Genomic DNA, 21,541 nt, shown 5'->3' on the forward strand with positions numbered 1-21,541 from the left:
TCCCACCGGCGTCCGGGGTCCGATTCGAGCCCAAAAAACGTGTGGCGCCTCAGCTCCGGTTCCCCAACACAGTCCCCTCAACAAGGACAGGATATCGCCAGGATTAATTCAGGAGGTCGCGGAGGTCCTCGGGAGCCTCGCACCTACGCGGCCATCTTGGTTGCGCGCTAGGCTCCTCCCCCCATCCCCTTCTTTTTAATTTATTTTTGTCTGATCTCACTACCCGATTGAACCAAGTAGATTCACATCCCGCAAGGCTAAGTCACAGTGTCATCCTTACAATATGCAAAACTATGTAGTTTTGATGAATCAAGCAGGAATTGGCCTCCAGAGATCATTAGATGTCCTGGATGAATACTGTAAGTAAAGTGAAATGTCAATCAAGCCTAAAAAAAATACTCATTTTTGGGAAACTACTCGCTAAAAAAGGCTCATGGCACCTAGACGGGCCACATGTAAAGAGGTCTAGAGTGTATAAAAACCTGGGCTTCTGGCTACAGGATCACGCTTCCCACCTTGTGCATCTGAATGCCCTGAAGCCCAAGCTTGCCTCGCTTATTTTCGCCTTTTGGGAAATTCTGGCCAATACAGCAATCCAGCAGCCCGCCGATTAGCATGGTAAAGGAAAAATTAATACCAACTCTGGCCTACGGTGCAGAAGTTTTCCCAGGCAAACTGATATTGTAGTTAAATATCTCACACTGTAAAAGTTTCTACATCTTCTTTGGATTGCCAGGGTATGCTTCACAAGCCCAAATAAGGCTGGATTTTGGGCTAACCGAGCCAGGAATGGCCCACAAATCGGGCTCCTTAAACACTTATTTTCTTTGTTCAGTGCATATAATGAGACCCCCAAGATGTTAATCTGTTAAGAAATTCAAATAGGCTCATACAAGACAAGAATACCTAGGGAACTAAACTAAAATACGCACTTTCAATGCTCGAAGCGGAATCACTATCGGATTTGCCACCAACATACAAGCAGTTAAAAAATCTTCTCAACAAAGAAGTTAGGGGCACATGCATCAACGAAAATACCGATCCCAAACAGGCAGATTCGCAGAATCTGCCCCTTTGCTATCGGTATTTTTGCATTTGGGATGTATCAACCCAAATGCAAAATTGCAATTTAAGTAATCGCAAAATTTGCGATTACTTAAATTGCGAATGAATTCAGGGAATCGCAAATTGCGATTCCCTAAATGCAATGCATGATGCAATTTCGAATTGCGAATTCGCAATTTGGGATCGCAAATAACCATCAATTTGAACTTGATGATAATTTGCTAAAACTTTGAAAAATGCACTAAAGTGCATTTTTCAAAGTTTCATGTTACACACACACATGCCCTTGGTGCATATATGTGCGCAACATGTGATAACATGGCAATTTCAGGGTAACATGTGATAACATGGCAATTTCAGGGTGTCCTTTTGGCACCCTTGCAATTGCATGCGCAATTTGCGAGTACCAATTTGGTACTCGCAAATTGAGCATGCAATTCCCATTCACTCCTATGGGCCATTAGGCCTTAGGAATGAATGGGTAGCTATTCCTTAATTGCGATTAACAATTTGCGATTCGCAATTAAGGAATATGTAGGAATCACAATTTTTTTTGCAATTCCTACATGCATAGGGATTTGCGAGTCCTAAATAGCGATTTCTTAAAATTCGCTATTTAGGGTTCGCAAATCCTGACTTTGATGCATGGGGCCCAAAGACTTATTTCACTTGCTACAGATAAGGAATCATTTAGAAGTTGACGCCTCTCCCAGATGACCATCAAAATGTATAACACGTGAATTCGCAAGCATATTTTACAGAGAACTACTATTGATATTATAAAATAGGGCTGCTGCAACTCCGTTTTAGCAATGCGCTAACCCTGGACCATCAGTCAAAGTGGCTTTCGAAACCTTTGTCAAGGCATTGTCGCCTGTTTAACAACCATGAGGAAACCCTATTGAACATTCCAGGCACCTGCACTTTTTTATTAAATGAACGTCGCTTTTGGCTTCGCAATATTTTTAACCAATTTGGAGTTAGAGCCTGTAGACATGTGATAATCACCCACAAGAGATTGGCGATGGATGATAATTGATCATGGGTCAAGTGTGTTTCCTACATGGGTGTGAAGCACATTGTGTTTCTTAAATACACCTCACACACCAAAAGGGCCCTTGGTGTCATGCTTCATCATAGGGGTCTTCGCGCCCCTCTACGGAACCCGGCGTGCTACTAACCAGCGGATACGCGGGAGCACTGATGTTACCACTATGTGTAGTGTGAGAGGGGGTGAGTGGTAGGGTCAGGAGTGAATGATAAGTGAATGGTAAAAAATACCTAGCACCTATAGAGTAGAAAAATGTAATATGTCTCGGTGCCGGTATTGTTAAAAAATGTGAGGTGGAGGTGTGTTGTATTAATGTATAAAACTTCCTGAGTGTGTCAACATGTTTTGAAGCGTGCGGCTTCTTCTTCAAGAAGGGTACACAGATCCCTACTCACATGAATAGTGTAATAACGTCTGTAAACAAAGAATGCTATATATAGATTTAATGAATAAACGTTGCAAAATATGACACAATGGTCATAATTGTTTTGCGAAAAGGTAATTCCTTAATATCAATTTGCTGTACAGAAGCCAGTGGCGTCATGAGCCTTTAGAACGATGGGGACCCGTGCTATTTGCACTGTATATCAGGATACTACCTCGCATGATCGTCCCCCTTGCGGCTCCGTGGAGTGGCATAGAGTAGAGTGGCATGGAGCGGAACAATTTGGAATGGAGTAACGTCGAGTAGAGTGTCGTAGAGTAGATTCTAGTGGAATGGAGTGCCATAGAGTGGCACTGTGTGGAGTGGAATGGCGTAAAGGGGCATAGAATGGAGTGGATTGGCGTAAAGTAAAGTGGTGTGCCGTACAGTGGAATGGCATAGAGTAGAACGGAGTGGCATAGAGTAGAGTGGGGTGGTATAGAGTGGAGTATAGTGGCGCAGGGTAGTACATTTGTGAGTGGAAGAAATTAACGCACTGATAGAAATGGCAGATAGACCGAAAGCAACATAAAAAAGAAGCTGTATGCCTGTGTTAAAAGTAGGAAACACACTGCACGCCTAGGAATAATACCAAAACTCTAATTAAAAAAATTGTGCTTGCAAAAAGATAAGGAAGAACAAAGATGAGGAAAAACAAATGCACTTGGTCCATGCTCCAAGGAGGAGCTAACGCAAGAAAGGAAGGGTAGCCTGCAGGAGCTATGTAATCAAAAGATTGCAAATGAGTGATAATGTAAACAACTAACAGTATGCGGTAGGCATGCACAGTGGTGTGTGGCTGCAGGGCCTGGCCACAGGGACAGGTCCTGTGGGCAAGCATCTGCAAACCCCCACTGTGTCCGGCCTCTGGCTGAGCACAGCATAGAACACCTGCAGAGCCTGACCCTCAGTTGGGCCCTGTGCCCTACCCACCTCAGTTGGCAGACCCCAAAGTGTGTAGCCAAATACTGTGCGCAGCAGGGGTTAACTGCAAGGCCTGCATCCAGCTGAGTGACTGAGCACCGAGGAGACTTGATGCAAGCTGCAGGGTTGGCGCCCAAACCTCTGTGCCCACCAAACCTGCTTTGAGCAGTCTTCGACTCCTGCAATGGCACAAAGGGTGTTTGGTACCAGTCTCAATATTTTGGTCACCAGCTGCAATTTATGTCTCGGGTCTCTCAAATCCCCCCCCCCCCCCCCCCAAATAATTGTATTTATGCCAATGAGGCGGGGGCCTTTGAGGGTCCCCATATTGTGTCCTTGGGCCATAGTAGCAATGGACATGTGCAGCAATGTCAATCTGCTACTGGCACCAACCCTCACTGTGGTGGTTGGGCGTGGCCTATGGCACAGCCATGCACCACACCCTCCCGTGGTGGCCAATCACTCTTGCACATGGCCTTCAAATCGGTGTAGAGGTGGTGGGCCTCAGGGCCTGGTCTTCAGTCTGAACCTGCATCTACCTTTCATGTGTGGCCCATCCATGCTGCACATCACCTTCAGCCCTGCACAGTAGGGTGAATGCCTCACCCAGGCCCTGCGCATATTCCTCCAAAGTCAACCCCTCCTGCATAGGGTTGGAGGCCCTTTTTAGCCCTATTTCTTAAAGCATTTTAAATGTTCAGAGTCTTATGTCAAAAGCACTATCATAGATAATTTCATGATGATATCGTCAATGACGTCTTTTAACATGTCATGAATGATGTTGATATGTAAGTTGCAGTGCATGAAGGGGCGGGAGTTATGGTTAGGTTACACATTGGAAATAGCCAATATGTAGTTATGATTAGATCCCAGTTTCCATTGAAAAGGGATTTTATTTTCTTAATAACGGTGATGTCGATTGACATACTGGTACAAAACATTCCAATAAAAACGTTCAACTGATTTATTTGGCTTCGGCATAGCAAGTTAGGCGCAGATCTATCAAGTGAGGGTTAAAAAATTAATTTTGAAAGAAAGAGTGCATGAAAAAAGTGACAATTCACATTTTAATTCCCATAGAATCCATTGCTCTCAGTAACAGAAGAAATTATGAAAGTAATGACACCAAACTCGACAAGAAAGTAGAGCTTTAATCAAGGAAGTGGCTTTGCTTGGTTGAATACAAATCCATACAGAGGATTTCGAGGGATTGGGGTTTAACATTTTTGGGTGAGCTTGAAAGGGTTAAAAAAAAAAAAAAAAAAAGAGGTTTCTGTACCATTAGTCCAAGAACATATGTAAACTTGGGTATGTTAACTTACATGGACCCAAAATAAAACAAATAATCACACCCCATTGAACGAGGGTGCTTTTTTCCCAGTCATTCATTTGAGGTCTGTGGGCCCAAACCCAGGTCCACAGACTTAAGCTCTAAGATTGGCTGACCACAATTTGAGAAAAGTATTGTAGTTGCCAATACAGGACATGATGACTTGGTCCCCAAGCCCAGAGAAAGATAAAGGCATGTATTGGGCAGGCCCATGCGGAGTTGGCCTAAAGGGACCCTCGACAAAGCTCAAAATAAAAAAAGAGGATTATATTGTGGGGTTCAAAGACCCTGGAGTAGGATTTGCAGGCCCTAAAATGCCCTAGAATGCTTGGCATTCGCTAGGGCAAGGGTCGGCAAACCTACAAGAGGTCTTGGACCTTTGGTTTGACCTCCTGTGTGGCTGAGTGTAAGCCAAGCTCTGAAGCGAACTTCCACTGCTCATTGACAAAGGCCATGCACATAAGGGGTGGGCCGCCCATGGAGGTTTAGTCGCAGGGCCTGTGCAAAGCGCAGGCACCCCGCCAATGTCCTTCTGCACAAATCCAAAGGCCGTGCAGAACCGTAATTCAAGGCAGGCTGGTAGCAGAACCTGACCATAGGCCACGGCCTGCATTCAGGACCAGCTGTGCATGACTGAAGGCCGAGGGCAGCGGGAGTTCCTGTCACTAGCTTTGTCACCCATCGGTTGGCCACACATGGCAGGTTGGTCGCAGAGAGGTCGCAGAGAGGGTGGGTTGACCATCATCCGTGGGTTGGACACATAGCCTGGCAGAGGCCCTCAGGCCAACCTTCGCAGCAGTGTGCAGTGGGGCTTGGAAGCCTGCAATGGAATGGCCATCCATGGTGCATTGGGCTCATGGCCAGGCCATCGGCCAGGTCATGAGGCCAAGTCCCACTGTGCATGGCCAAAGGCTGTGCTCAGCAGGAATTGGTCACTCAATGCAGATTCTTCGCAGAGAATGAAGTTACGGTTAGCTTTGCTTAGAACACAAATATAGGTTTATAAAAACCCTCAGAAATTCACTTTAAAAAACAGTTAAAGTGAAGTTGTGGTAACAAAACAACAGCAAGCAAAACAACCACCAGTGGCGGCCGCTCCATTAGGGTGTTGGAGAAGCAGAAAATAAAATGGTATTTTAAATGCCATTTTATTTTCTGCTGCTCGCGCTGTGACAAAACGGACTGCCTGCAGGGGTATGCCTGGCTGGGGGCGGGTGGGAGCGTATGCCTGGTTGGGGGTGGGCGGTTCGAGGAGGAGTGGCTTGCACCACTCTGAGTGCCCTGACTGCTTGGTCGGCCCTGGGGCCGACCAAAGCAGTCATGCGCACTCTACATTTTCTCTATGTAGGCTGCATGCAGCCTACATAGAGAAAATGGCCTCCCTACTGATGACCCATCTGGGACCCCGCACCAATCACAGAGTTGTGATTGGCTTACAGGAGGAGAGGGAGCTGCAGCATGCCTTTTCGTGTTCAGAACGTGAACATGGGACCCCAGGATTACAGGCGGCGCTGCGACCCGGTCAGGTAAGATTTCTTTTCACCCCGAGCGCGACCGCTCACCCACCTCCCCTTCTGTGCCCAATTTTGTTCTGGGTTGGTTCCTAGCCTCCCGGACAAGTAAAATACTTTTACGTGTAGAGGGGAGGGGGACAAAAAGGGCATTGTTTCGGAGGCAGCTTGGGGTTGCGATGCTGAGGGTTACTTAATATTTTTGAAAAACATTTTTGAAAAAAGCAGAGGGCCCGCAGATCTGTGTGCACATTATGTTCCTCCAAGTTTTCAAGAATAATAATTGTAACATTTGTCTGCAGAGTAAAGTTTCCTCTCGTTAAAAGCCTTATACTGGCTCGTGTGTGCACGCCGTTTTACTGATGGTATGAAAACTATATTCCTATTGTCCTCGAGACTGTGCTATTAAGTACACAGCGTGCGTGCTTTTTATTAATACAGTGCGAGAACATGCGTGCAAAATCTAATTTGTGACAGATCAGGACTGAAGCCTTGCTTGAACCATTCATGGGGTGTTAAAATGAGTTAAGATACTTTAAAATTTATCCGTTAAGTAGTGCTTGGGAGTAAAGTAGATGAGCTAGTTTAGGACACAAATTGAAAATAAGGAAAATGCGATACTTTCGCAAAGTCCAAAATACTGCAGAATGTGCCCAACTGGTACAGATGAGAAATGCGCCTTCATCGTATGGGGTCCCCTGCCTTCAAGCCGCATTGCCTCTGCATAGAGCTATGGCTCGCTTCTATACTGTGCTTCTCCCGTGTGCTCGAATTGGCAATATTTAATGCTGAATGTGCATAGCAGCGGTCGAACCCGCTGTCTTCTGGTGCCATGCAGCAGCCTGTCTTCCTTGGTGGTAAAACAGTGACCTACAGATGGCTGGGATGTGGTCCCAGTATAGAATCCCCACCACATTGACTTTGAAGTGGTTGGGGTGTGCATGTGGAAATGCAGGTTTCGAGTTGTGTGCAGGTACTTTGCTGAGAGCAGTCTAAGCGGGCTTGACTTTGATATTAAATGTAACATAAATAGTCACTCTGCTTTGCCTGGGCCTATAAAGTTCGGTTTTATCCCTGGTTAAGATCCACAACAATGCACTCAACCGCGCCCTCATGCCACCTTTGGAAACTGCTTATAGGGAACAATTTGGAGATAATAAACTTGCTTACTTTGGAATCAATCGTCAGACTTGATATTCCAAGCTACCTGTACCCAGGGAGGGAAAGATATGCCCCAGATCACGCCGTTTGAGGAAGTCATAACTCTCGTCACTGCCTCAATGGACAATTTATCCACCAGACGTATTTCCAGATGCTGCATTTAGATTCGGACTTTGACATAGCTGGACATATTTTTTAGAAAGATTTGTGCGTTTAAGTTTTCTTTTTAAATATCATCACAAGAGTCCTGTTATGCTGCTCTCCTTTCCTTAGCTGTTAGTTTAATCCATGCAGTACATGCATTCATGTTTCTTACTGTGACCACATCTCGCACAAATATACACCAAACCAGGGTTTACGAGCAGGGTAAAATAGAACGGCATTATTAAAATATGTATAGCGTCTGTGCATGTGTGTCTCTCTCTTCGATGGTCTTCTCTCTACCCCTCCTCTCTTTCTCTCAGTCTTTCTCTTGAAGCCCCCCTTGCCTGCTCATAGCTGCCAAGTTTCCAGTTTGCTTATGTGCGACATTTCCAGTGATTGGGTTTGCTTTTCTTAAATGATAAACATTTCAATCGTATTGCTTTATTAACCTTCCTGCTTCCTCAAGTTTGCTTGAAAATGCACCATTTGTCCACTCATTTTCAAAATTTTCTCGGGGGAGAACACCCCCCCCCCCCCCCCAAGCCTCCCTTAAGTTGTTCGGGCTCGCTCGCTATGCTCGCTCGCCATCACGCAGTACGCAATAATTTCCCACCCTCACCACTTTCAAATGTCAACAGCAGCCACTGACAACCACTTAGATTTACCACTTATGGTTAGGTAAAGTAATGCTAAGTCATGTCCCTGTCATGCACTGCTTATGAATGCTTTGTAGACACGTTAATTGACATCCGTGATAATACAATTGATGACATCTTAAACAACATTATTGACAACATCACTGATGACAATATCCACGATACTGCTGTTTACATTTGGTTTCTTTTTTATAAGAATGTGAATGATGATTTTTTTTCATAAAGCATTTTTGAGCATGGTAAGCAGTACTACAGCAGTGTTCTTTTATGTCATTTGTGAATCGGCCCCAAAAATTCTATCTTCCTAATAGTGATATTAGGATGAGGGCACAGCCCTTTCTATTGTATATGACGTTTTCTCGAATATTCCTATTTTGTTCTCATTTTATATGTTCTGGGGTCAGGTCACATAGGCATGTAATAGTACATAAAAGAGTACTACATGAATATTACTTTACATACTCCAAAATGCCTGTTTGAATAGGCTCCTCTGCTTCCATGTACATTTTAAACAAATGATGATAAGAAGCTAATCTACTTGTCTTCTGAGGTTCTTTGGATGTGTGAGCGCTGAAAGAGACGCTACTATGGAATGATGGGCCTTAGACTGCATTCTGAACGCTATTAGTAGCTGTCCGAAAACCTTTCAATGAAATCCTCGCTCTGGGTAACCAAATGTAGTTATCACTTGAGGACTCTGATAAGAGGTCTAGAGTTCATGTCGGTCATGGAGACAAAATGGATATGGGCACCACTATTAATGTTGTAATGTCTCTCTGCATAAATATCCGCTTCAAATCTATAACACATGCATCAGCCGACAAGCTCTGTAATACACTATGCTGCAAACTTAAAACCATGGAATCCATGCCAACTTGACGATCGTTCTACTGGCTACCAGTCCAAACCTGAATACAGTTGAGAAGCCGCTGTTGTGGTGCCCACTCAAGTCCCGCTGGAAGATCCTTCTACCCCTATTTAAAGACATGAATCGCATTCTCCACACCCGCCAATGTGCTCTACTCTTTCATACTCACAGTAGTGTTGCAAGAGGAGACACAAGTTCTCTATGGCAGACACCATAAGGTGGAAATGGCGTTTCTCCTACCTCAGACTTCATACCAACCATATTAAATGCATTAAACAATCTTGTGACTAAACTCATAAAGGGAAGTCTGTTTAAAATTGTAAATCAAAACTTTACAAAAATAAATATGAATCCAACAGGTCAGTGGCTTTAAATGCAGTCTGCATGACAGAAATGGTTAAAGCTGCTCTACAAATGAGACAGGGCTTCTTCAAGTTGAGGCAGAAGAGAAACCAAACACTTCTTTTAGAAGTGCACAACTAGTGACTACATGAGTTTATTTTAATCTGTAGTAACAGGGTGACCTTTTCCATGGCCTACCACAACCTATTTATTTATCATTGCTTTGTCATTTTTACTTTGCGAGTAATATTTTCCTGGCTCCTCTTTCAAATGGATCTGCACAATACTTTACAAATCATACAATTAGTAAAACGTTATCAAAATATTTGACTGAGGTAGAGGGATTAAAATAAAAACGCTGACAACCCTGAACAAATGTCCGCAAAGGTTTCACTACACTTTTTGTAGATTTAAGGTTGGCCTACTATTATAGGGGCCTTCAGCTACCCTCAAACTGGAGCCATCACAACACAGTCTTCTGTCATTCATTATTACTATTAGGCACATGCGTCGTTGTTCGGGCAAGTCGTTGATCGGCTTGCGTGGCTTCGGAACTCGTTGTTACGGAGTCGTGGCAAAGGTTGTTTCCCGCAGCGGCTGTGTCCCTCAGGAGTAGCCAGCATTCCCTGAGCCGAAGCAAGACGCACATAATTTTCACTGACATGCCATTCGGTGACGTGTGGCAAGAGAAGCACTTCTGTTGCTGGCCAGACATTAAGCTTCAGGGAGGAAAGGTCATTGTTTGCCCAGTCTCTTCTCAGCAGAAGAAGTCAATGGGCCTTGCTACAGTCCAAGCGGTGCCCTCTTCAAGCAAGTGGTTAGTTAAGAACAGACTGTACAAGCAAGGTTATGAGATCAAGTTAAAACCAACTAAGGTGTATTGGTCTAGGCTTATTCCCCAGTTGGAAGTAGCCCTAGTTAATTGGAAGTAATGTTTTTTATCTGCTGTGGCAAAGAGGTTAAATGAAGTGTAAACCTATGGCGTCCACTACTGGGGTACAGTAATTCATCAGTGTACTTGATAGAGTGCTGTGCAGGATCCACCATGGAGCAGTCAGCTGTCACCTCAATTAAAGAACAGATGTCCACAGCTTGTGTGCATTTTGGGTAAACAGAAAAGCTACAACTATGTAATTCAGACTGATTTCAGGTTTGCCAACATGGAACAACAATAGTATCAGTCTTATTCTCTCTCTCCACCATTAATCAAGCTCTAAATACTCCTTATGAAGGGCTGGACTGTTCCCATTGGGCGCAGGGTCAAGACTGATTTGCATATGGCTGGGGTTCAAACTGGAATGGCATGGTGAGCAAGCAAAAGATGAATTTAGGCCTAGGTCTCTGTACTGGGGTGAATGTATAACATTGTTCTGCATTCTGTCCATCAATTGTTCTTTTTGCATTTGTCACCCCGAGTGGGACGGGTATGCCCAGACGCGGGTCCTGTGCTCTTCATGCCACTGGAGTCAAGCTGTCCTGGCTGATGAGAGGTGAAACCCTGAAACTGGTCCTAGGGGGCTTGTTTCCAGTTCAGGGAGGATCTGGCCTGGCAGTTCGGGCTGGACTGTTCCCATTGGACACAAGGTCAAGACTGATTTGCATATGGCTGGGTTCAAACTGAAATGGCAAGGGGAGCAAAAAAACGTTGGATTTAGGCCCAGATCTCTGTACTGGGGTGAATGTATGACATTGTTCTGCATTCTGTCCATCAATTGTTCTTTTTCCTTATGAAGTAACAGCATCACTTGTGGCTACCTAGACAATGCATGTCGCAGGTATATGGCAACCAGAGTGCTGTTAGTTGTAACGTAGTGCAACTAATATTTTCTGCATTCAAATACGCACCTTGTAAAACATCTTCGTTGTCATTTTCATCTTCATGCTCATTGCTTTCAGGTTCCTGCTGTTGTTGAGACTCCAACACTGCTTGCTCTGTTTCTTCACTGAGCTAAAGGAAAGAAAATGTAAGTTAATGCCTTCATAATGTAAATTCAAAATATTTATTTTGCTATATGTAGATGTTGAAGGAACTAGCAGCATATGTACATGTGTAGTAGCTAACGAATCATAGAAAATGAATCATAGCTATGCCACGTGCTGGAAAAATACATCACCAACCCTCCTTGGAAACATCTATTCATAAGGTCTTTGCTACAGCGTTCATGACTCATTACTTTGCATTCATCATACTGGAAGTTTTGCAGATCAATACTGTTGGCTTCATCGAGGATTCTAAGCTCTTAAGGTTCACAAGAAAAAACATGTCCTCTCCGACATAGCCGATACACAAACACCTTTTTCAGTATATTCACTGCATTTCCCAACTCTGAGACAATCCATTTGGCCTCCTCTCTGATTAACTAGGTTACCCCAAAAGACTAAATGCTTTTTAACAATATCTCCAAAAACTGTATTGAATGATTGGAATCCCTACTGATTCACTTGTAATCTCTCCCCGACTTTTCTGACTCCGGACTTTACCTTACTACTCACTCCCAGACACAAAGGAAAGGTAATTATGCATAAACAGTCTCCCAGAGAATCAAAGTAAAACATGTCCCTGCGCAAGCCTACAAAGAGGCCTAAGAATAGGATCCAAATACATGCAATATTCTAATTTGCTAAATCTTCCTAAGCATTCCCACAAGCACTGGCTCCAGTGTAACTACTCCACCCTAGCCACACATTCCACCCCATCTTCTCATACACACTATTGCATTAATAAACCCCAGTCATCGACCATCGGGTCCACATGTGGATGTGTAGTTTACGAAGCAGATGGACAAATCGACAAAAGCTATTGAATATATTTTTCTGAGATTATACTAACACTTGAAAGCTGGTAACTGGTTACGTCACAGGCTTTAAAGATTAAATTGCTGCTTTAGGGCCTTCTTTCTCTTCCAGTCTGAATTCTGGGTTATGGATTGCTGTATCTTTCTCTGGATCTCTAAAGCCCCGAAGCCATCTGACCACATAAATTATCTATGGACCAATCTTGCACTAGCTTCACAAAATGATATCTATGTGACTGTGAACAATCATAGTCTGAGGAAACATGCCTTTGCCCCCTCATCAATCTTAGTAATTAGGCGCACATTTGTGCGTACTTTCATACTTCTCTATTCATCTAGGGTACTAGTTGCTTATGAGAAAAAAAAATCCTAGGTTCATGTACTGTTTTCTGCCTACTCTTATAAATTAACATATACATACATATTCACTGAAAAATCCAAAAGGTTACAGGGACGTATGTCACAGTTCGGTTCAGATTTTACATTCACAAAAGCATATCAATTCGGCACTTACAGTTATCTTAAGTAACTATAACTTGTGCCCTAAGGTAACTATAGCTCACAGAGCCCTCCATTCGTCCCATTGAGTCAGGGTACCTTTACTCTGACCCCTCCCATCACTTTTTAACATTATTTTCCTCGCTGGGAACCGAGTCCCAATGAACTGGCGGCTGCAACTTTCCTCTCAGGTTGCAGCCAGCCAATCACTGCATTGCTGTTGGCGCCTGGATTCGCAAATCGAAGGAGGATCCAAGGAGGATCCTCGTCCCTAGATATCCAAATTTGGATTTCAGTTAATATCTCAAACTACTGAAAGGATTTAACCAAATCACAAAAGGTCACTTTCTGGACCAAGATCCAACTTTCTACCAAATTTATCAAGTTCAATTGGCCGCACACTGCTCGTCACACCAGCAAGTTGCCCCAAGGAACTGTGGTCAATGTAGTGGCGACGGCGAGTACGCCTATGCCACGGTGTGTATAGAAAAGTATGTGTCGCATTAGCCATCCCTGGACACGTGTTTCGAGGTAGTTGCCTCTCGTCAGCAGGGAGCAGGTAAGTGTAAAGGGATGCTGCGTGGACTGCCAAAAATTAAAAACAGGTAGAGTACCTCTCATGGCGAGCAGGTGCTGATCCAGGACTCGTCAGTCCGGTGGCTCAAGGGAGCCGTAATATATCAAGTTCAATTGGCCGCACACTGCACGTCACACCAGCAAGTTGTCCCAAGGAACTGTGGTCAATGTAGTGGCGACGGCGAGTACGCCTATGCCACGGTGTGTATAGAAAAGTATGTGTCGCATTAGCCATCCCTGGACACGTGTTTCAAGGTAGTTGCCTCTCGTCAGCAGGGAGCAGGTAAGTGTAAAGGGGTGCCGCGTGGACCGCCAAAAATTAAAAACAGGTAGAGTACCTCTCATGGCGCGCAGGTGGTGATCCAGGACTCGTCAGTCCGGTGGCTCAAGGGAGCCGTAATATATCAAGTTCAATTGGCCGCACACTGCTCGTCACACCAGCAAGTTGCCCCAAGGAACTGTGGTCAATGTAGTGGCGACGGCGAGTACGCCTCTGCCACGGTGTGTATAGAAAAGTATGTGTCGCATTAGCCATCCCTGGACACGTGTTTCGAGGTAGTTGCCTCTCGTCAGCAGGGAGCAGGTAAGTGTAAAGGGATGCTGCGTGGACTGCCAAAAATTAAAAACAGGTAGAGTACCTCTCATGGCGAGCAGGTGCTGATCCAGGACTCGTCAGTCCGGTGGCTCAAGGGAGCCGTAATATATCAAGTTCAATTGGCCGCACACTGCACGTCACACCAGCAAGTTGTCCCAAGGAACTGTGGTCAATGTAGTGGCGACGGCGAGTACGCCTATGCCACGGTGTGTATAGAAAAGTATGTGTCGCATTAGCCATCCCTGGACACGTGTTTCGAGGTAGTTGCCTCTCGTCAGCAGGGAGCAGGTAAGTGTAAAGGGATGCTGCGTGGACTGCCAAAAATTAAAAACAGGTAGAGTACCTCTCATGGCGAGCAGGTGCTGATCCAGGACTCGTCAGTCCGGTGGCTCAAGGGAGCCGTAATATATCAAGTTCAATTGGCCGCACACTGCACGTCACACCAGCAAGTTGTCCCAAGGAACTGTGGTCAATGTAGTGGCGACGGCGAGTACGCCTATGCCACGGTGTGTATAGAAAAGTATGTGTCGCATTAGCCATCCCTGGACACGTGTTTCAAGGTAGTTGCCTCTCGTCAGCAGGGAGCAGGTAAGTGTAAAGGGGTGCCGCGTGGACCGCCAAAAATTAAAAACAGGTAGAGTACCTCTCATGGCGCGCAGGTGGTGATCCAGGACTCGTCAGTCCGGTGGCTCAAGGGAGCTGTAATATATCAAGTTCAATTGGCCGCACACTGCTCGTCACACCAGCAAGTTGCCCCAAGGAACTGTGGTCAATGTAGTGGCGACGGCGAGTACGCCTCTGCCACGGTGTGTATAGAAAAGTATGTGTCGCATTAGCCATCCCTGGACACGTGTTTCGAGGTAGTTGCCTCTCGTCAGCAGGGAGCAGGTAAGTGTAAAGGGGTGCCGCGTGGACTGCCAAAAATTAAAAACAGGTAGAGTACCTCTCATGGCGCGAAGGTGCTGATCCAGGACTCGTCAGTCCGGTGGCTCAAGAGAGCCGTAATATATCAAGTTCAATTGGCCGCACACTGCTCGTCACACCAGCAAGTTGCCCCAAGGAACTGTGGTCAATGTAGTGGCGACGGCGAGTACGCCTATGCCACGGTGTGTATAGAAAAGTATGTGTCGCATTAGCCATCCCTGGACACGTGTTTTGAGGTAGTTGCCTCTCGTCAGCAGGGAGCAGGTAAGTGTAAAGGGGTGCTGCGTGGACTACCAAAAATTAAAAACAGGTAGAGTACCTCTCATGGCGCGCAGGTGCTGATCCAGGACTCGTCAGTCCGGTGGCTCAAGGGAGCCGTAATATATCAAGTTCAATTGGCCGCACACTGCTCGTCACACCAGCAAGTTGCCCCAAGGAACTGTGGTCAATGTAGTGGCGACGGCGAGTACGCCTATGCCACGGTGTGTATAGAAAAGTATGTGTCGCATTAGCCATCCCTGGACACGTGTTTCGAGGTAGTTGCCTCTCGTCAGCAGGGAGCAGGTAAGTGTAAAGGGGTGCCGCGTGGACTGCCAAAATTTCTACCAAATTTGGTGTATTTCCATTCACAAGTTCGGGCTGCATGTGTGTCTAAAATCCCTATGGGAATTGACATGGGAAACACACTTTTTTTGAGCCTCCCTTTTTCTTGGCCCCCCTCTTGACAGATCACCCTGAAACTTTCATGCATAACTAGAATCAGCGGCACAATTTTTTGGGGACAATTCCGTGAAGATTCGTCAAACTGCCTACTGGGGAGATATATATATTCCATCCCAGTAGCGTTGCCACTGGGTAGTTATAGTTAGCTTAGCATTTCCATAGGAAATGCCTTTTTTGTTTTGCTAATCACTTTGATGCCGTTTCATGGATCTACAAAAAACTTTCCAAAATGTTTCTATTTTTTGTCTAGTTTGTGCATGGAAAGTTTAAGAGTGATCAGTCAAGTGAGGGCTGAGAAAAAAGGGGGGTCCCAAAACGCAAGATCCCCATGCATTTTACATAGACTTTTTTTTAAGAAGCACTACCGCCAAAACTGATGAACGGATTTACACCAAATTTGATAGGAAGCTAGATCTTGAGCCGCAGATTGTACTTTTTGTGATTTGGTGTAAATTCGTGCAGTAGTTTTTGAGAAAATAAGGTACAAATATATTTGTATATCTGGACGGTTGGGTCCGAGAGACTCTCGCAAGAGTCCCTCATACCCAGTTTTAAAAAATTAAGAAATTTCTGATTGGCCCTGGGAGTTTTTTTCCCTTGGGTCAATTTGCTCATGGCTCAGAGTCAGACTTCCGCGAGAGTGGGAGTGCTCTGATTGGCTGCCAACAACATGAGAAATGTTGCCTGCGGCGATTAGAGGACTTGGGGACTTAGGGCCGGATGTACTAACATTAGGAATACTGTTTTCCTAATTGCGATTATATCTAAATCACAATTTGGAAATAGGTATTCCTAATGTACAAAATCCTTTATTTCTAAATAGCAATTTCTAGTAGGTTGCAAATCGACCTACCTCATGAATATTAATGCCGTAGGTTGCAACTTGCGACCCACTAAAAATCGCAGCCATCACAAGGATGGTAGCCTCCTGAGGTCAACAGACTACCATGTCTGTGATTGCTTTTTAATAAAGTAATCTTTTTTATTTTAAACAAAACGGGTTTCGTTAAAAAAGAAAAAAATGTAACTTTGAAGTTAAATTTTTTTAAGAATAGGCAGTGGTCTGTGGGACCACTGCCTGCTGTTATAATAAAAAAATAAAAAAAAATCTCAAAGGGGAAGGGGTCCCTAGGGGACCCCTTACTTACCATCAGTCAATCGGTTACTATCACTTTTAAAATAGTGGTAAAGTAAAGTTAATAGTGACTAGAATTTGGTCGCAAAACAGTAATACCTACCATACCAATTTGGTATTTTAAAGGGAAGCCCAAAACAGGCATCTTCCAAATTGCAATGCAAATTGCAATGTGGTAACTATTACCGAATTGCATTTTGCACATTTGAAAATGCACTTTTGTGGTCACAAATGGCCCGATTCTGCGAATCGGTCCATTTGCAACCAAAAAAAATGCTTTGTACATCTGGCCCTTAATTCCCTGCCCTGAAGTTTAAAAAAAGAAAATAATATTAGGGGGCAGGGTAGGCCCCCCTCCCTGAGCCTCCAAAGGCCCTAGGGACCCCATCCCTCGGGGCCGGCTCACTTACTGTGCTTGGAGTGCCCACCACTACCCTGTCACACTTAATGTAGCCATAACTCACAATCTCACATCTACCCTAAATCAAAATCCTAATCACAGCTGGAAGCTGAACGATTAAACAACACCAACTTTAACTCATGTCTTTGCCTTAACAGACAAACGAACGCAAAATTGCTAAAATCATTAATAAAAATATTATTTTTCAATGTTTAATGCATTTTCTTCTTTAGTACTAAAAATAAGAATAAACCTAATACATTTTTGTTCTTTTTCCTTCTTCTTTTTCATATATTGCACGAAAACCCATTAAGAATAAGAATAGCTAAAACTGGTTTGATTCTAGGTGTTTTTCCTTTTATCTATCAGTCAGTAATGGGCGACTGGGCCAAGGGACAACTTCAAGCTTTGTTTCAACTGGAAGAGCATTTGTTGTAGAAAAAAATATTGCGTGAAAATCAGGTTAGAGTGTTTTATGTTTTTTATGTGCAGGCTGTGGTTAGGCCTCATACCCCTAAGAAGTTAAATCGGACACATTAGTGAAGGCAATATATTTAGCTGCTTGTTCCTTCCCTCACACACTACTATTTTATAATTTTGTTTATGCAGAAATTTATTTTTAATCTTGTCCATTTCCTTTTAATACTATTCTTAAAATGTTGTTATTTTTAAAAGCTATAATGCATAGCTCCAAAACTAAGAGAAGAAACTCGTTTTTTATATATCAAAATTATCTTTCCAACATCGAAGCAATGCATCACTAATAGAGATTTCAAAGCCAGACATTATTATCCAACAAGGCCCCCTGGCCACAGTTTTCATCTTAAGATTTTCACAGGTTGAAAATACTATCTGCAAAGGGCTGGTCGAGAATAGTGCACATCAGTAACTGTAAACTTGCTGAGGGGGTTGATATCCGCTAACAGAGGCCCACCGAAGCATATCCAAGTAACCTTTGGAGCTCTGTGTGCACTGGCGCCAGTAGTATCAGAGAAGCGTTTCAAGAAATAAGTGAGTCAGCACGTTTTGGCCTAGAGAGCCCTTAGAGGTATACAATGCATGTGCCAAAAGTAAGCTACAGCACATGTAGAAGGCACAGGCAAACATGAAGACTATCTTGTGGTTGTCATTATGCACAGAGATACTTACACAAACCAGTAAGAACTATTCAACAAGCATTGGCAAAGCCAATAGGTCTCGCCTTTGGGAGCTTTTACGTGTTGAGCCAGAGCTCTTGGCTTTGCTAATGTGTTTAAGCTATGTTGTTGAGTGGTGTGGCTTGTGTGCAACATCTTACAGTTATGATTTAAAAAAGTGCTATAAGCAGTTTTGTTACTATGTCTATAATTAAGATGAGATTATGTATAAGTGAACAAGTAAAAAAAATAATTAATATAAAAAATGTTTAGTGTTTTTTTGGGGGGAATGTTGGCAACGTTTGCCTGCCTGTTCTAAATGGTTGTTATAGTTTTTTTTGTGGTTTTGGGTGGTGGGATATAAACAACAGCTGGGAAGAGGTTGGGAAATAGTATGTAAATTATAATTTGAGTAGCAAACAGTTATTAGCGATGAATTAACAGATACCAGATTTGGAGTGTACTATGTAGCTATACAAATGGCTGAAGTATGGAATAGACAATTAAATACCATAATACTTAATGTCCTTTGTCTTCCACCTGGTGCTTTGAAAAGGGTCATTATATGAAATTTTAATGCATAAACTGGATAACAACCGAACACTCACATTACGCTGTTCTAGGAACAACCCCTTGTGCTTCAGATGCTCCTGCTACAGTAAAAAAGTTATCTGTAAAGTATTACCGGAGAGACAGATGTGAGCTTGACCGGGTCCATATAAAACGCACTGGGGTTTTGAGTGTTAAGAGCTGGGGCACTGGTGTGTACAGAGTGGGGACATTTAGGGGTACACTGACAGGATGAGGTGATGTGAGACGCATGGAAGGAGAGGCACTCTGGGCTGGGTGGCTTGGGAACGCAAGTCACGCATGTGGACTTCTGAGAGCTCGCACTCCTGTGGTCCGTGAGGTACTTCAATCCCTTCAACTAATTGAGGAGTGTAGCCCATCAGCCCCCAGGAGATGATGCACCACAGCCTGCATCACGCTGCACGCTCCTGGCTGGACAATAAAAAGGGTCTGCTCTTCGGCCTTCAGAAATATCTCCTGGCCAAGATCCAGTTTCCAGTAAATTATGTAGTAGGATAAATGACCGAACAGAGAAAAGTGCCCATATAAGCCAATCCAGTCGAATTAATTGCTTTCCCGGTCCAGACAATTGGCCCATTCAGCGTTGTTAGTGCAGGATACTCCCTCCAGAACCAAGACACTTTTGCACATCTGAAGTGGGAAGCATAAGTTGAGGGTAAAATGGGAGGCCTCATCAAAGTTTGCTTTGGGCACAACATTTTGTGCTTTGCTACTGCCGGATGCCAAATAAAGGTATTGCCTTCCATAAGAGTGTCTGGGTGCCCACTGCCCTTAAGAGGCATGCCACTTCATTCTCAGCCATGGATTCTCACGTTTCGTCTCTCACTTGCCCCGGCATGGTCAATACTTTTGCACAGTTTATGGCACTTCATTGACTACAAATAAAGTTTATCTGGTTTGTAATGTTAATTACAAAAATACAACATTCAATAACATAAATATAAAATAGCCCATAAAATAAAAACAGCTGTGGAACTTTACAATGAGCACATAAAAGCCAATGCAGACAAAATCAAAGCTAATAACTAGGGCAAGGTCCCCTCTACTTTGCCTCTTCTCTCTCTTACCTTGGGACACGCTAATGGGAGTCCGGCCACGACCTGGATGGTGACACAGAAGGAAAGTGCAGCTCTTGTGTTAATAGAGTTTGACGGGTTAACCGTGGGCGCCATCACTCCTGAATAAACCCAGAAGAGGGCCCATCTATCACAGTTCCGGGGTTCCTCACCCTACCCCGCCCCCTGCCCTTAAGACCGTGCTTGAGGTCCTGCCGGCCGGGCCAGCGCCTCCATTAAGGGTAGTTATGAACTTGTTCGTCTCCTTGTACAGCCGCTGGAGCCCGGGCCAGGCTGGCTCGCTCTCACTAATCCTGCAGACATATTGCTGTGAGATGAATTGATGTCAGCAGCTATCAGGGCTTTAAGTGGGATGAAAAAACTGGGGGGTCTCTCATAGGGGCGTGGCCGATGTAATTAAAGGCGTGGCATAAAACACAAGTTAGAAATTTGTACTTAGCATAGTGTGCCTCGCCACTGGTATTTTGCGGTTTCGGTCCATTTATCCAGCTATTTAACACAACAAGTCACATTACACCTACAACAAGCCAGGACTATTGGCTTTGTCAATGATTGTAAATTGCATAAGATAAATAAGCAGCAACTATCACTTCATTGTATATATTATTGAAAATGCTTCCGTTCTTGTGCGCGAGGTTTTGGCGTAAAGTAGAGCTGCCGACCTTTGAGCTAAGAAAGCAGGTTTGAGCCTCACATCGGCTCACTGTGATTCAAAACATCAATATGTGCTTGTGTTTTGTAACTGGTTCTCATGTAAAGCGCTCCAAGTTTGCTCTAAATAAAACTGAAAAGCGAGTCACTTTGAAGCTACATCAAAAGCAGTGACGGAAGGTATTAATACAGAGTTAATGGTTTTTTTCCACCCTGAGGGTAAAAACGGAGAGCCCGATAGGGACCGGTTTCTGCACCTGCTGTAAGACCTGCCGGTGCTCTCAGCACCGGCAGGACCCAGCGCACTTAAATCCCTGGCAGCTATTGATTCCAGTGTATTACGGCAGTTATTCCGCGTGCTCCACCTATACAAAACATGGACTGAGGCCCTGAAGATTGCCTTGCGCCTACCAAGCAGTCACGTCTCCTCGATGAGAGGAATGGATCGTCGGGGACAAGGAAGCTCCTGCTCACGAGCAGATGGGGGACACTGTTGTACTGCAGTTCTCCAACCGCTGGCAGGCGGGCACCGGAAGTCTGCTCTGTTTGCGGGTTCTTTTTGTGGCTGCGACTCTAAAGCCCAGCGGTGGGAGAGACCTTAAGGGTTGTATGTGTATGTGTATGAGGCTATGGGCACTGTGCCGAAAAAATTTCAAGCGTGCGGCCGCCATGCTCTGTGAAGAAACACTGTGTAAAGAAGTGCTGGGGACGTGAAACCGCACAAATGCAAACTTTTTTTTAAAAGGTAGTGCGCCGAAACAAAATAAATGCCCTGGAGTGACCTGATCCATGTAACAGGGTCAGTCTCCAGGGCGGTAACAAAACACCCAAAAGGCAGAACAAATGTACGGGATGTACCAAACAAAGGAAAGGAATTTTGAAAGGCAGGCTTAGAGACCAATTAAAGGTATGGGTGTGTAAAGGGCATGGTAAACCCCACAGACGTAGATACTCCATGTCGAGAG

At 44.4% G+C, this 21,541-nt stretch overlaps 1 protein-coding gene across 1 annotated transcript in view; it reads right to left on the reverse strand.

Moving 5' to 3' along the window:
* Positions 1-21,541, reverse strand: part of PACC1 (proton activated chloride channel 1) — a 119,894-nt gene that overhangs the window by 87,975 nt on the left and 10,378 nt on the right. Inside the window, exon 2 of the mRNA XM_085612863.1 lies at positions 11,322-11,424. Coding sequence (XP_085468989.1) covers positions 11,322-11,424 — 103 coding nt within the window. The remainder of the gene's footprint in view (positions 1-11,321; positions 11,425-21,541) is intronic.

This window comes from Triturus cristatus, chromosome 6, assembly GCF_964204655.1.
Source record: "Triturus cristatus chromosome 6, aTriCri1.1, whole genome shotgun sequence".
NCBI classification, from domain to species: Eukaryota; Metazoa; Chordata; class Amphibia; order Caudata; family Salamandridae; genus Triturus; species Triturus cristatus.